At 36.0% G+C, this 16,665-nt stretch overlaps 1 protein-coding gene across 1 annotated transcript in view; it reads left to right on the plus strand.

Annotated features, from left to right (window-relative positions):
• The window catches only part of ADAM18 (ADAM metallopeptidase domain 18), a 181,619-nt gene that overhangs the window by 127,246 nt on the left and 37,708 nt on the right, over positions 1-16,665 (plus strand). Inside the window, exon 17 of the mRNA XM_040643231.1 lies at positions 8,505-8,585. Coding sequence (XP_040499165.1) covers positions 8,505-8,585 — 81 coding nt within the window. The remainder of the gene's footprint in view (positions 1-8,504; positions 8,586-16,665) is intronic.

Consider the following 16,665-nt stretch of genomic DNA (forward strand, 5'->3'; position numbering starts at 1 on the left):
ATTTGGATACCTTTTATCCCTTTTTGTTGTCTGATTGCTGTTGCAAGGACTTCTAGTACTATGTTGAATAATAATGATGAGAGTGGGCATCCTTGTCGTGTTCCTGATCTTAAGGGAAAGGCTTCCAGCTTTTCCCCGTTGAGAATGATATTTGCTGTAGGCTTTTCATAGATGGTTTTTATGAGATTGAGGAATGTATCCTCTATTCCTACACTCTGAAGTGTTTTAATCAGGAAAGGATGCTGTATTTTGTCAAATGCTTTTTCTGCATCAGTTGAGAGGATCATATGGTTCTTCACTCTTTTCTTGTTGATATGATCTATCACACTGATCGATTTGAGAATGTTGAACCACCCTTGCATCCCAGGGATGAATCCCACTTGGTCATGATGGATAATCCTTTTAATGTACTGTTGGATCCTATTAGCTAGAATCTTGTTGAGAATTTTGGCATCCATATTCATCAGGGATATTGGTCTGTAATTCTCCTTTTTGATGGGGTCTTTGCCTGGTTTGGGGATCAAGGTAATACTGGCCTCATAGAATGAGTTTGGTAGTTTTCCTTCTGTTTCTATTTTTTGAAACAGCTTCAGGAGAATAGGTATTATTTCTTCTTTGAATGTTTGGTAGAATTCCCGGGGAATCCATCAGGCCCTGGACTCTTGTTTTGGGGGAGGTTTTTGATCACTGCTTCAATCTCTTCATAATTAATCGGTCTGTTTAAATAATCAAATTCTTCCTGTTTCAGTCTTGGTCATTTATAGGTTTCCATGAAGGCATCCATTTCTTCCAGGTTGTTTAATTTATTGGCATAAAGCTGTTGATAAAAGTTTCTAATGATCCTTCCTATTTCATTGGTGTTGGTTGTGATCTCTCCCCTTTCATTCATAATTTTATTAAATTGGGCCCTTTCTCTATTCTTTTGGATAAGTCTGGCCTGTGGCTTATCAATCTTATTTATTCTTTCAAAGAACCAGTTTCTAGTTCTGTTGATCTGCTCTACTGTGTTCCTGGTTTCTAATTCATTGATCTCTGCTCTAATCTTGATCACCTGCCTTCTCGGTGTGGGTTAGTCCTGTTCTTCTGTTCCAGCTCCAGCTTCTTGAGGTGAGAATATAAAAACTGCATTTTAGATTTCTCTATTCTTTTGAGTGAGGCTTGGATGGCTATGTATTTTCCCCTTAGGACTGCCTTTGCAGTGTCCCATAGGTTTTGGACTGATGTGTTTTCATTCTCATTAGTTTCCATGAATTGCTTATGTTCTTCTTTAATTCCCTGGTTTACCCAATCATTCCTAAGCAGGATGGTTCTTAGTTTCCAAGTGTTTGAGTTTCTTCCAAATTTTTCCTTGTGATTGAGTTCCAGTTTCAAAGCATTGTGGTCTGAGAATATGCAGGGAATAATCTCAGTCTTTTGGTATCAGTTGAGATCTGTTTTGTGACCCAGTATATGGTCTATTCTGAAGAAAGCTCCATGTGCATTCGAAAAGAATGAGTATTCTATTGTTCTGGAGTGTAGTGTTCTGTATATATCTATGAGGTCCATCTGGTCCAGTATATCATTCAAAGCTCTTGCTTCTTTGTTTATTTTCTGCTTAGGTGATCTGTCTATTGCTGAGAGTGGAGTGTTGAGGTCCCCTACTATTAATGTATTATTATCTATATGTCTCTCTTTTCTGGTTAAGACTTGGCTTGTGTATCTAGCTGCTCCCCTATTGGGGGCGTAGATATTTATAATTTTCATATCCACTTGTTGGATACATCCTTTAAAAATAATATAGTGTCCTTCTGTATCTCTAACTACAGTCTGTAGTTTAAAATCTAATCTGTCTGATATGAGAATTGCTACCCCAGCTTTCTTTTGAGGTCTGTTGGCATGAAAAATGGTTCTCCATCCCTTCACTTTCAGTCTGGATGTATCTTTAGGTTCAAAATGAGTCTCTTTAAGATAGCGTATGGATGGGTCATGTCTTTTTTGCAATCTGCAACCCTGTGGTGTTTTATGGGAGCATTTAGGCCATTCACATTGAGAGTGATTATTGACAGATATGTTTTTAATGATGTCATGTTGCCTGTGAAGTCTTTGTTTCTATAGATTGTAAATTTCTGTTCTGTATCACTCTTGGGGCCTTTTTACTTTTATAGAACCCCCCTTAATATCTCATGTAGGGCTGGTTTGGTGGTTATGAATTCCTTCAGTTTCTGCCAATCTTGGAAGGTCCTTATCTCTCCATCAATTCTGAATGACATCTTGCTGGATAAAGGATCCTTGGCTGCATGTTCTTCTCAGATTGAGCTTTGAAAATACCCTGCCAACAATTCCTAGCTTGCCAGGTCTCTGTAGACAGGTCTGATGTTATTCTGATATTTTTCCCTCTGTACGTAAGGATTTTCTTCCCTCCTGGCCACTTTCAATACTGTATCCTTGGATCTAATATTTGTGAATTGCACTATGATGTGACATGGTGTAGGTCTGTTCTCATTGACCTTGGGAGGGGTCCTCTCTGCTTCTTGGACACGAATGCTTGTTTCCTTTGCCAGATTAGGGAACTTCTCAGCTACAATTTGTTCAGATATCTCTTCTAGACCTCTGTTTTTCTCCACCCCTTTTGGGATGCAGATGATTCTGACATTGGAACATTTCATTGAGTCAGTAATCTCCCGTAATCTACATTCTTGAGATTGTATTTTTTTGAGCCAAGTTTCTGTTTTAACTTTCTCTTCTACCATCCCATCCTCCAATTCAGTAATTGGTTTTCTGCCTCATTTACCCTGGCCATCAGAGCATCTAGTTTAGACTGCATTTGATTCATAGCATCTTTAATTTCTGCCAGATTCTCTCTCATTTCTGCCCTTATAGATTCTATATTCTTGTTAATATTTTCCTTAATATTTTTTCCAGCCTACACATCATCTTGACCATTGTTACTCTGAACTCCATTTCTGACAATTCGGTTATATCCATATCCATCAGTTCTGTGGCAGAGGCCACAGACTATCTTTTATTTGCTGGGGGGATTTCTCCTCCTCGTCATTCTGATGAGGAGAGTTTGCGGGGATGCCCAGAGCCCAAATTATTGACCAGGACCCAGGCAGTGTGCACTTGTTTTATAGGTCCTTAGGGATGTGGGGGTCTTGATTTTTCAGCCTGCCTTCTGGGGGAGGGGCCTGCTGTGCTGATACTCAGGCAACCCTGTTTGGATCAAGTTGCCCTATCCCCTGCAAGGGGGGATGGGGATGGGCACAATGTGAGCTGGTATTTCTGGGCTTTTGTTCTCTGGCGGCTTTCCCTGGTGGTTTTCTGTGACTCTTCTGAGAGTCAGAGTAGCAGTGGCTGTATCCTAGCCTCTGTCTCAGAACAGACAGATCGCAGTCCACTCTCCACTGAGCTCTCTTGGCCACTTTAACTCTATTTCTGTTGGTGCTGCTAAAAACCCTGCAGTGTCCCAGGTTGTACACCCACAGCTGCTCTCCCAGACCTCACTTTCAGGCCTGGCCCGTCTCTGTCCTTTGTGCTTCTAACACCGCCAATGGCCCCTGGTTCCTGCGCGCACTTCCGAGCTCCCTGTTTCAGTATGGTTCACGCGTGCTCCGGAGCGCTGGTTTTCAGTCTGGTCACACATGCTCCCGAGCTCCCAGTATCAGTCTGGTTCCAGTGAGCACTCTGGAGCTCGGTTTTCAGTCTGTTTGCACAGGCACTCCCGAGCTCCTGGTTTTAGTCTGGTTCCAGTGAGCGCTCTGGAGCTCCAATTTTCAGTCTGCTCACACGCATTCCCAGGCTCACGGTCTCAGTCTGCTCTCTCGAGGGTGCCGGTCCGCAAGTCTGGCCCATTCCCCAGTACAGGAGGCTACTGCTTCCTGGCGCCCGAGTGTGTCGGCTCCTTCTCCCTTCCGTTCATCTTCCAATATCTGTGTGCAGATTCACAGCTCCCTGCTTTGTAACTTAATATTTACCACTGGAGATGTTCTTTTGTAGAGATCCAGATGTATCTTCCTGCGTCTCAGGCTGATTTTTGGGTGTTCAGGATGATCTGGTACATATCCAGCTCGACTCAGGGGACCAGCTGAGAAAGTGTCTCCTAGTCCTCCACCATCTTTTCTCCTCCTTGCGGAAAGTGGTCGCTTTTCTGTTCATAGAGTTTCTGCTTCTCTTTTCTTCATTCTCCAGTTGCATTCATATGTATTCAGAATGGTTTGGTAGCTCTCTAGCTGAATTCCTGGGACCAGATGGACTTTAGGTCTTCTGCTCCTCTGCCATCTTGGAACCGGAACCCCTCCTGTGTTCCCCTTTAACATTTCTTGCAGAGTTGGTTTAGTGGTCATGAATTCCTCTAGTTTTTGTTTGTCTGGGAAACTCTTCATCTCTCCTTCTATTTGAATGATAGCATTGCTGGATAGAGTATTCTTGTTTGTAGATTTTTCCCATTCAACACTTTGAATATATCATGCTTTCTTCTGACTTGCAAAATTTCTGTTGAAAAATCTCCTGCTACCTTATGGGTTTTCACTTGTAAGCAGCTGTGCACCGATGCTAGTTGGGGCACATGCATAGCCTTGACAAAATTTGCCCTGAGGCCAGGGCCAAGCCTAGCAGGTTTGGAGTGGGCTAGTCCTTAGGAAAACTCATGGGTGTAGCTCACTGGAAAGAAGGTTAGGTAGCAAGTGTCTGTGTAGTCCGTTCTCCTGCAGGTGGCTCTGTGTTTATGCTGTGGGGCTGGGGAGGAAAATGGTGTCTTCCAGCTCCTTCATTTTCAGAGAAGTCATCCAACACACTCTGAAATCAGTATAAATAGATCTGTCTCCTGTTTTCCCCCAGAGTTGTGTACACTGTCATTTTTATGTTGCTTCTCTGTGGGCTGCTATCTCTTTAAAGGCAGTGATCCAGCTATCACTCGCCTTCCTGGGATGGCCAGTGCTGAAGCAGCAGACTTTTAAATCTCCAGGCTTCAAATACTACTGGTTTTATAAACTCACAAAATTCAGCCCCTCTTTCTTTTTAAAGATTGTATTTTATTTTTTAAATATTTATTTATTTATTTATTTGAGAGTGAGAGTGAGCAGGGGGAGGGGCAAAGGGAGAGATAGAATCTCAAGCAGGCTCTACACTGAGCATGGAGCCAATCTCAGTGATCAATCTCACAACCCTGAGAACATGACCTGAGCAGAAATCAAGAGTTAGATGACTACTGACTGAGCCATACTGGTGCCTCAAGATTTAATTTTTAAGTAATCTTTACACCCAACATGGGGCTCAAATTTACAACCCAGAGATCAAGAGTCATGTGCTCTACAGATTGAGCCAGCCAAGCGCCCTATCAGCCCCTCTGGTTTCTAAAGCCAAACATTATGGGAATCAGTCATCACCATTTGAGGTCCCTGGTGTGAGGGCTTGTTTCTCTGTCCTTTCTAAATGCTCAGCTCTCTCCCTCCTGCAAGCAGCCTCCCTATGCCTTTGTGACTTTCCTGACCATTCAGATGCAACTTCTTCTCTATATTCAGTTGTGGAGTTTGTTCTGTCAGTCCTCTCATCACTCTCCATTTTGTTGACTTGCATGTGGACCATATTTAGTTGAGATTATGGGACAAGGTGAGCTCAGGGTCCTTCTACTCTGCTATCTTTCCAAACTAAGAATTGCACTCTTTTAAAGGTTGAATAATATTCCATCATTTGTATATACCACTTTTTGTTTATTGATTTATCCATCAATGAACATTTAGGTTGTTTCTATCTTTTGGTTATTGTGAATAATGCTGCTATGAACAGCATTTGGTGTACAAACATCTTTTCAAGTCCCTGCCTTTTAATTCTTTGGGTATATACCTAAACGTGAATTTGCTGGATCATATTCTGATTCTATGTTTATTTTTTTGAGAAATGGCCATTCTGGTTTTCATGGTAGCTGCACAATTTTACATTCCCACTAGTAATTCACAAGGGTTCCAGTTTGTCTACTTCTTTACTAACACTTACTTTGTTTTGTTTTGTTTTTGTTTGGATAATAACCATCCCTACAGGCATGAAGTGATATTGTGTTTTTAATTTCATTTTCTGAATGATTAGTGATGTAGAACTTTTTTTTCACAAGCTTGTTGGCTATCTCTATATCTTCTTTGGAAAAATGTCTATTTATGTCTTCTGCCCATTTTTAATTTGGTATTGGTGTTTGCTGTTGTTGAGTTTAAGGAATCTTATATATACTTTGGATACCAATCCCTTACCAGGTCATGATTTTTAAATATTTTATCCCATTCTGTGGATTGCCTTTTCAATCTCTTGATAGTGTCCTTTGACATACAAAAGTCCTTTTAATTTTGATGAAGTCCAATGTATTTGTTTTCTCTTTTGTTCCCTGCCATTTGGGTATTATATCCAAAAAAGCATTTCCAGATTAATATTATGAAGCTTTTCTCTATGTCTTCTGAGTTTTATCATTTAGCTCTTTAGGTCTTGAATCCTTTTGAGTTAATTTTTGTATATGGTGTAAGATAAGGAGCTAATTTCATTATTTTGCATAAGGATATCCAATTTTCCAGGATCATTTGTTGAAAAGATTGTCCTTTGCCATTGAATGGTCTTGGCAGCAAAATCATTTGACCATATATACAAGGATTTATTTCTTGGCTGTCTAATATATTCCATTCATCAACATTTCTGAATTTATACCAATTTTTCATTGGTATAGCTTTGTAGCTTTGTTTTCATTGCTGTAGCTTTGTAGAAAGTTGTGATATCAAGAAGTGTGATTTCTCCCACTTTGTTCTTTTTAAAGGCTGTTTTAGCTATTTGAAGTCCCTTGAAATTCCATTTTAGGATGGGTTTTCTATTTCTGAAAAAGTGTCTTTGGAATTTTAACAGAGACTGCATTGAATTTGTAGATTGCTTTGGATAATATTAGCATCTTAACAATATTATGTTTTTCCGTCCATAAACACAGGGTATCCTTCTATATCTTTAATTTTTTTTCAGCATTCCTTTATAATTTTCAATGTACACATCACTTCTTGTTTAGTTAAGTTCAGTTGGTTAATAATAGTTAATACTGTTATTAAAACTGAATTGTTTTCCTAAGTTTTTCATTATGTTTATTGCTGGTGTAAAGAAATGAGTTTGATTTCTTTGTATGTTAATATTTTATTCTGTGACTTTACTGAATTTGCCGATTAGTTCTTTTTTTTTTTTTTAAAGATTTTATTTATTTGACAGAGAGAGAGGCAGCAAGAGAGGGAACACAAGCAGGGAGAGTGGGAGAGGGAGAAGCAGGCTTCCCGCCTAGCAGGGAGCCCGATGGGAGGCTCAATCCCAGAACCCTGGGATCATGACCTGAGCCGAAGGCAGATGTTTAACAACTGAGACACCCAGGCGCCCCTGCAGATTAGTCTGAAAGTCTTTTTTTGTGTGTGGAGTCTTCAGGGTTTTCTATACATAAGATTATGTCATCTGCAAACAGAGATAATTTTACTTCTTTCTCTATAATTTGTATGCCTCTTATTTTTATCACTTAATTGTTTTGGCTAGAATTTCCAATATTAATGTTGAAAAGAGGAAGCAAATGTAGGCTGGCAAATGCAACATTATTTATATATTGGGTGTAAGTTAATTTTCAGGAAATAATTGCAAAAAGCCAATTTTTATTCTTATTATCTTCATACTTTCAATGTATTACTTATAATTTAAGATTATTTTTATTTTTTTTTATTTTTTAAAGGTTTTATTTATTTATTTGACAGAGAGAGAGAGCACATGCAGGGGGAGGGGCAGGCAGAGGGAGAGAAAGAAGCAGGCTCCTTGTTGAGCAAGGAGCCCCATGTGGGGCTCGATCCCAGGACCCCAGGATCATGACCTGAGCTGAAGGCAGATGCTTAACCAACTGAGCCACCCAGGCATCCTAATTTATGCTCCTTTTAAAATAAAACAAAAGAACATAAGCCAGGAGGCTAGTTAACAAAATATAAAAAGGTAAATGAAGCAAAAGTTACATATCCAAGTGACTACCCCTGGATTACCCATTTTGATGTAACAAGTATTTTACAATGGATACAAATGAAGTTAAAATATTTCTCTTGACAAATTATTCTTATCAATATTTTAACAAAGGTTCATGATAATTTATGATCCAAAATATTAACTTATATTTGAAACCCAAACAAAATTAATTATGTTCCAATTTTTGAGGAGACAAATCATTATTAATCTAACCAATTATTCATAACAGAACTTTAACATAATATAGAAAATTTCAATTCCAAATTCTAAGTGTCAAAACCCAAATTATATTACATTATTACAAAACATATGTCAAGGCAAACACCCTCAGTTATTTTTCTTTAATTGATTATTGTTTAGATTTTGTATTGGAATGCTAGAATCTTTGTACCAGAATCAGAGTAATATGGAATAAAATGTCTCAACTTGAGCATCTCTTACGTGTATATAACAAATAATTATTTTTTTTCATATTACATCAAATGTGTGAGTGATTATGAAATATCTTTGTTTTATTTTAGTATTGTATAAACAAAACCTGCAAAGAAGTTCATTTGGTGGAAAACAAATGTAATGTTGCTGCAAAATGCAGAGGAAATGGGGTAAGTAACTTTTCTTTTTATAGTTCTAAATTAAATGTTATTTTTGTGGGTAATTCAAAATAAAAGTTTATCTTACTTGGGAGAATTGAGAGTCTAGTTACTTTTAAACTGACCTTGCCTGGAAATAGTTAACCAGTATAAAGAAAATCAGTGGGGTGGCACTAGGTGTTATACGCAAGTAATGAATCGTTGAACACTACATCAAAAACTAATTATGTACTATATGTTGGCTAACTGAACATAACAATAATAATAAATAAATAGGAAAAAAATATCAGTGGAGCTAATTCAAACACTGTTAAACAAATTGTACTATATGTGTTGAATTTATTGTGAACATCCACAACTTATGAATTAATAACATGTTTAAATGAAAAACATTTATTCTTTTGTTATGCAAATAAATCTGCGTTTTACTTGTAATTATGAATATATTTTGTTCTCCCTCATTTTCTTAATAATTAAAATTTATGGCTATATAATATTTTATAAAGAGTATACTTAAAAAACCTGTTGACATGAATTTTTTGATTGTTCCTATGAAGAGGTTTCTAATACAAAATATAACCTATCCAAACATTTTTTATTTCTTCTCAACTGCTCATCTATCTTAATCTGCTAATATAAATTTGATGTTACATTTGTATTTAATTTTTACATCTTCAAATTTATAGTTTGGTCCTTTTAAAATTATTTTTCCTAAAAGAAAATCAGTGCAAGGTGCAGTCAACATGATAAGAATTATTCCAGATTTACCATATTTATCGGTATTTAATTTTATAATTTTTAAATTGATTGGATTTAGAATATATAAAATACCTCTTGCATTGTCTTTAATTTTCTAAAGGCTGTTAACAAAGAGGATAACTACATTTTCATGTTTTGTTTTTTACTTTCTATAGTTACAATTATTGGCCTGATCTTTCGCTTTCCTTTGTTTAATTTTTAGGTCTTCAATCCAAATGATTTTTATTAAATCTCAAAACAAATTTATAGATTACAGATTATTTATACTGTTTTATTAGATACATATTTGTTTTCTTCATATACTATCATTTAGTTTTCATTTTTATTTTACTTAGATTTTTGGATTTTTTAATAAAATTTTTCACTATGAAATATGACATAAATTAAGTAAAGAAGAGTAAACTTCTGTATTTGTTTTAAGATTTTGTCTATGCTTGTTAATTTCAAAATTAGAATTAAAATGTCAAGTAAAATGTAACTGAATCTAGGAGAAGCTGTGTTTACTTTCCAATGACATCTCAACAGATAACTCTATTATTTACAGTTGACAGAGTTGACTTGTAACTCTATAATTTGCTATTTTAATTCAATTTTATGAGCATGTAGTTGTTTAGAAACTTTATTCTGAAGTACTGGCAGTCATTGTAATATTCTTTTTTCATTTCTGATACACTTTTTTTTATTAATAAGACTTTTTTTTAGAGCAGTTTTAGGTTCATGGGAAATCTTGAGGGGAAAATATAGAATTTTCCCATACATCTCTTTCCCTTCATGCATAGCCTCCCCCAATGTCAACATTCTGCATCAAAGGTGTACATTTGTTACAATTGATGAACATACATTGACATATCATAATCACCCAAACTATTGATAGTTTACATTAGGCTTCATTCTTTGTGTTGTACATGTTATGGTTTTGGATGAATGTAAAATAACATGTATCCATTATTATAATACCATAAGAGAATTTTACTGGCCAAAAAATCGTCTGTGCTATCCTTCTTTAAGCCTCCCCCAGCCCCAACCTACAACAACCAGTTATGTTTTTACTGTCGGCATAGTTGTGCCTTTTCCAGAATGTTATATAATTGGGATCATACAGTATATAGCCTTTTCAGAGTGGTTTCATTCACGTAGTAACATACGCTTAAATTTCCTTCATGTCTGATGTCTGGATTTACCACAGTTTATTTATTTATTCACCACTGAAAGACATATTGGTTGCTTTCAAACTTTTGCAGTTATAAATATAACTACTGAAATATCCATGTGCAGATTTTTGTGAAACGATAAGTTTCCAACTCTTTTGGGTATGTACTTTTCTTTAAATTAGACTTCCTAGCAATTTATCACTTTATTAATGATCTAAATATGTCAAGAAGTTAAGAAAAAAACAACAGATTATATTGAAAATTTTAGTTATTGATTGACTATATGTTGTGGACATTCCTGAATCTGATCCCCATTGTTAAAGACAAAGGTTTTGATATTCAATTCCATGTCTTTCTTTCATACAACATGCTTTTGATGTTTATCTAAAAAGTTATCTCCAAATCCAAGGTCACCAAGATATTCTCCCGTGTTATCTTCTACAGGTTTTATAGTTTTGTATTTTACATTTAGTTCTATGATCCATTTTGAGCTAATTTTTATGAAAGGCATAAGTATTAATTTTTTGCATGTACATTTCCATCACCATTTTAAAAAGGATTTTTCTCCATTGAACTGCCTGCCTTTGCTCCGTTACTGAAGACCAGTTGATTATATTTATGTGGATTTAATTCTGATTTCTCTATTTCATTCCATCAATCTGTTTATCTGTTTCTTTGCCAATACCACACTGTTTTGATTATTTTAGCTCTAAAATAAGTATACGTGTCAGGTAGTCGAAGTGATCCTTTTTTGTTCTTCAGTATTATGTTGGCTATTCTGGCCTTTCCATATAAACATAAGTTTGCCAAATCAGTTTGTCAGTATCCACAAAATAACCAAATGGAATTTTGATTGGGATTGTATTTAATGTATAAATCAAGTAGGGAAGAAATGACATCTTGACAATATTGAATCTTCATATCCATATACATGGAATATCTTTCCATTTACGTAGATCTTTGAGTTTGTTACATTACACTTTTGCAGTTCTCCTAATACAGGTCTTGTAAATTCATAACCAATTATTTTTTGATGTTAATGTAAATGGTATTGTTTTTAATTTCAAATTTCAATTGTTTATTGTTATATATATGTAAGCAATTGACTTTTATATATTAACCTTTCATTATGCTACCTTACATAATCATTTACTAGTTCTTATAGCTCTTTTGTTGATCCTTTGGGATTATTTACACAATCATGTCATCTGAGAACAAAATATTTTTTTCTTTCTTTCCAAATTTTATATCTTTTATTTCCTGTTCTTATTGCATTACCTTGAAATTCTAGTATAATGTTGAAAAGAGAAAAATAGTAAGAGTAAATATCCTTGCCTTGCTCTTGATCTTAGCAGGAAGGCTTCTAGCTTCTCATTATTTTTTTTTTATATTCTTTCAATGTAGTAGGCCATATTAATTTTTGAATTTCTAAATAAGGTAGAACAGTTTCTTATCTGTATATTTAAAAATAGATTCAAACTTTAGAAAGAGGTCATATTCAAATAAACATGTCTAAATAAAAAATAAAGAAATAAAGAAATAAAAACATTTACTTCCTGGAAAACAACAAAGGGTGTGTATACAGAAACTCAGGGAACACTTCCCACATTCCTCTCTCCTCTTCTTCACAATTTTCTTTCATATTATTTATGTTTGAGCCTCTCATCTGTGACCTTCCATGACCAACACACAAGTGAAAGCTCACAAAATAAGTTAACTTTTTATCTGAACCCCATGGCTTACTCTCTTCTTTCCACTTGTTCTTTTTCTCCCTCAACTTGTCTATTTTTTTACTCTTTTATTTACTTTTTATTTTTTCCCTAGGTTTCCCCTGATTCTTTTATGTATTCTTAACTTCAATTGTTCTCTGCCTTTTTCTTTTTTTTATTGAAGTATGATTGACAAATAACAGCATATTTGTTCAGGTTGTACAATATAATGATTTAATATTTGTATGTATTGCAAAGTGGTCACCACAATAATTCTAATTAACATCCATCATCATGCATAGCTACAATTTTGTGTGTGTGTTGAGGAATTTTAAGATCTACTCTCTTGGTAACTTTCAAATATTCAATACCATATTATTAACTATATTCATCATACTTATATTACAACCTTATGATTTATTTATTTTATAACTGGAAGTTTTTATCTTTGAAAACCTTCACCCATTTCACTCATCATCTCCCACCCTTTACCTGTGGCACCTACCAATCTGTTCTCTGTACTTATTTTTTTTTTAAGATTTTATTTATTTATTTGACAGAGATAGAGACAGCCAGCGAGAGAGGGAACACAAGCAGGGGGAGTGGGAGAGGAAGAAGCAGACTCATAGCAGAAGAGCCTGATGTGGGGCTCGATCCCAGATCGCCAGGATCACGCCCTGAGCCGAAGGCAGACGCTTAACCGCTGTGCCACCCAGGCACCCCTGTTCTCTGTACTTATTATGTTTGTTTTTCAAAAGTCTACCTATAAGAGGGATCATATGATATTGAACTTTCTCTGACTTATTTTCCTTAGCATAATGCCCTCAAGGTCTATCCATATTGCCACAAGTGACAAGATTTCATTGTTTTTATGGCCGAATAATATTCGTGTGTGTGTGTGTGTGTGTTTGTGTGTGTGTGTACATAACACATCTTCTTAAATCAATTCATTCATAGAAGGACATTTCTGTTGTTTCCATATCTTGACTACTATAAAAAATGCTGCAGTAAACATCTTTTCAAGTTAGTGATTTGGTTTCTTTACGAATACCCAGAATTGGAAGTACTGGATCATATGGTGGTTCTATTTTTAATTTTTTGAGGAGGAGCCATGCTGTTTTCCACAGTGTCTTCACCAGTTTACATCCCCACTAACAGTGCACAATGGTTCCCTTTTCTTCTCGTCTTGACCAACACTTGTTATTTCATATCTTTTTGGTAAAATAGCCATTCTACCATGTGTGAGGTAGTATATAATTGTGATTTTGATTTGCATTTCCTTGGTTATCAGTGATGCTGAGTATCTTTTCATGTACCTATTGGTTACTGTATGTTTCTTCTCATTATTATGATGTGAATTGTAATTTTTTCCTAGTTGTTCCTACTAATATTGAGGAATTTCCCCCTCTATGCCTGGATTGGTGAGAGGTTTTTTGTTTGTTTTGCTTTGGTTTTTTAAAGATTTTATTTATTTGACAGAGATAGACACAGTGAGAGAGGGAACACAAGCAGGGGGAGTGGGAGAGGGAGAAGCAGGCTTCCCGCTGAGCAGGGAGCCCGATGCAGGTCTTGATCCCTTCAGCTGAAGGCAGATGCTTAATGACTGAGCCACCCAGGCACCCCAGGTGAGAGTTTTTAATCATAAGTGAGGTGTGTTTGGTCAAGTCCTCTTTTCTGAATCTACTGATATAATCGTATGACTTTTCTTCTTTAGCTTATTGATGTGATAGGTTACAGTAATTGATCTTCAAATGATAATCTCAACTTGTATACCAGGAATAAAATCCATTTTATTCTGATATATTATTCTTTTATATGTTAATTGATTTGATTTGCTAATATTTTTGAGGATTTATGCACTTATGTTTATGAGTGATATTGTTTATAGTTCTACTTTCTTGTAATGACTTCGTCTAGTTTTGGTATTGGGATAATGCTGACCTCACAATGAATTTGGAAGTGATCCTTTTCCCTCTATTTTTTGGAAGAGATTGTAAAGAATTGACATAATCCCTTTCTTAAATGTTTGATCAAATTCACTAGAGAACACAGCTATGTGCTTTCTGTTTTGGAAGGTTATTGGATATTGATTTAATTTATTTAACAGATATAGACCTATTCAGACTATTTCTTCTTGTGTGACCTTTTATAAATTGAGTCTTTCAATGAATCGGTTAATTTCACCTAGGTTAACAATTTATATGCATAGAGTTTTTAGGATATTACTTTGCTATTTTTTTTTAAAGATTTTATTTATTTATTCGACAGAGATAGAGCCAGCCAGCGGGAGAGGGAACACAAGCAGGGGGGTGGGAGAGGAAGAAGCAGGCTCATAGTGGAGGAGCCCGATGTGGGGCTCGATCCCATAACACCAGGATTACGCCCTGAGCCGAAGGCAGACGCTTAACCGCTGTGCCACCCAGGCGCCCCTACTTTGCTATTTTTTAAAAAAAAATTAGTTAAAATCAATTTAATTAACATATAGTGTATTAGTTTCAGAGGTAGAGTTTAGTTATTTATCAGTTGCACATAACACCAAGTGCTCATAACATCAGGCACCCTCCTTAATGCCCATTGCCCAGTTACCCCATCCCCCATCCACCTCCCTTCCAATAACCTTCAGTTTGATTCCTATAGCTAAAAGTCTCTTATGGTTTGCCTCACTCTCTGATTTTGTCTTGTCTTATTTTCCCTCCTTTCCCCTATGTTCATCTTAAAGTCCACATATGAGTGAAATCATATGGTATTTGGCTTTCTCTGACTGACTTATTTCCCCTAACATAAAACACTCTAGTTCCATCTACATCATTGCAAATGGCAAGATTTCATTCTTTTTGAAGGCTGAGTAATATTCCATTGTGTATATATTCCACATCTTCTTTATCCATTCATCTGTTGATGGACATCTGGGCTCTTTCCATATTTTGGTTATTGTGGATATTGCTGCTATAAACATTAGGGTGCCAGTGCTCCTTTGGATCAATACATTTGCATCCTTGGGGTAAATATCTAGTAATGCAATTTCTGGGTCACAGGGTAGCTCTATTTTTAACTTTTGAGGATCCTCCAATCTGTCTTCCAGAGTGGCTATACCAGCTTGCATTCCCACTGCAGTGTAAGAGGGTTCTCCTTTCTCTGTATCCTTGCCAAAATCTGTTGTTTTATGACTTGTTAATTTTAGCCATTCTGACTGGTGTGAGGTGATATCTCATTGTGGTTTTGATTTGTATTTCCCTGATGCTGAGTGCTGCTGAACATTTTTCATGTGTTTGTTGGCCATTCATAAGTCTTCCTTGGAGAAATGTCTGCTCATGTCTTCTGCCCATTTCTTGACTGCATTATTTGTTTTGGGGCATCTTGACTGCCCATTTCTTGACTGCATTATCTGCCCATTTCTTGACTGCCCATTTCTTGACTGCATTATTTTGACTGCAAAACTTGATTTTGATAAGTTTTTTATAGATTTTAGATACTAGCCTTTTGTCTGACAAGACATTTGCAACTATCTTCTCCCATTCTGTAGATTGCCTTTTGGTTTTGTCAATTGTTTCCTTTGCTGTGCAAAATCTTTTTATCTTAATGAAGTCCAAATAGTTCATTTTTGCTTTTGTTTCCTTCTTTTGAAGACATGTCTAGCATGAAGTTGCTGTGGCCAAGGCCAAAGAGGTTGTTGTTTGGGTCCTCCTCTTGGATTTTGATGGATTCCTGTCTCACATTTAGATATTTCATCCATTTTGAGTCTATTTTTGTGTATGGTGTAAGAAAGTGGTCCACTTTCATTCTTCTGCATGTGGCTGTCCAATTTTCCCAACACTGTTTGTGGAAGAGACTGTCTTTTTCCCATTGGTTATTCCTATCTGCTTTGTTGAAGATTAGTTGTTCATAGAGTTTGAGGGTCCATTTCTGAGTTCTCTATTCTCTTCCTTTGCTCTATATGTCTTTTTCTATGCCAGTACCATACTGTCTTGATGATTACAGCTTTGTAATACAGCTTGAAGTCCAAAATAGTCATGTCACCAGCTTTGGTTTTCTTTTTCAACATTCCTCTGGCTATTCAGGGTCTTTCTTGGTTCTATACAAATTTTAGAATTGTTTGTTCCAGCTCTGTGAAAAATATTGATGATATTTTGATACGGATTGCATTGAATCTCTAGAATGCATTGGGTAGTATAGACATTTGAACAATATTTATTCTTCCAATTCATGATTATGGAATGTTTTTCCATTTCTTTGTGTCTTCCTCAATTTCTTTAATAAAAGTTCTGTAGTTTTCAGAGTACAAACGCTTTACCTCTTTGGTTAGGTTTATTCCTAGATATCTCATGGTTTTTGGTGCAATTGTATATGGGATCAACTCCTTTATTTCTCTTTCTTCTGCCTCATTGTTAGTGTATAGAAATGCAACTGACCTCTGTGCATTGATTATATCCTGCCACTTTGCTGAATTCCTGTATGAGTTCTAGAAATTTTGGG

This window comes from Ursus maritimus, unplaced genomic scaffold, assembly GCF_017311325.1.
Source record: "Ursus maritimus isolate PB19 unplaced genomic scaffold, ASM1731132v1 scaffold_28, whole genome shotgun sequence".
In the NCBI taxonomy this organism is placed as follows: domain Eukaryota; kingdom Metazoa; phylum Chordata; class Mammalia; order Carnivora; family Ursidae; genus Ursus; species Ursus maritimus.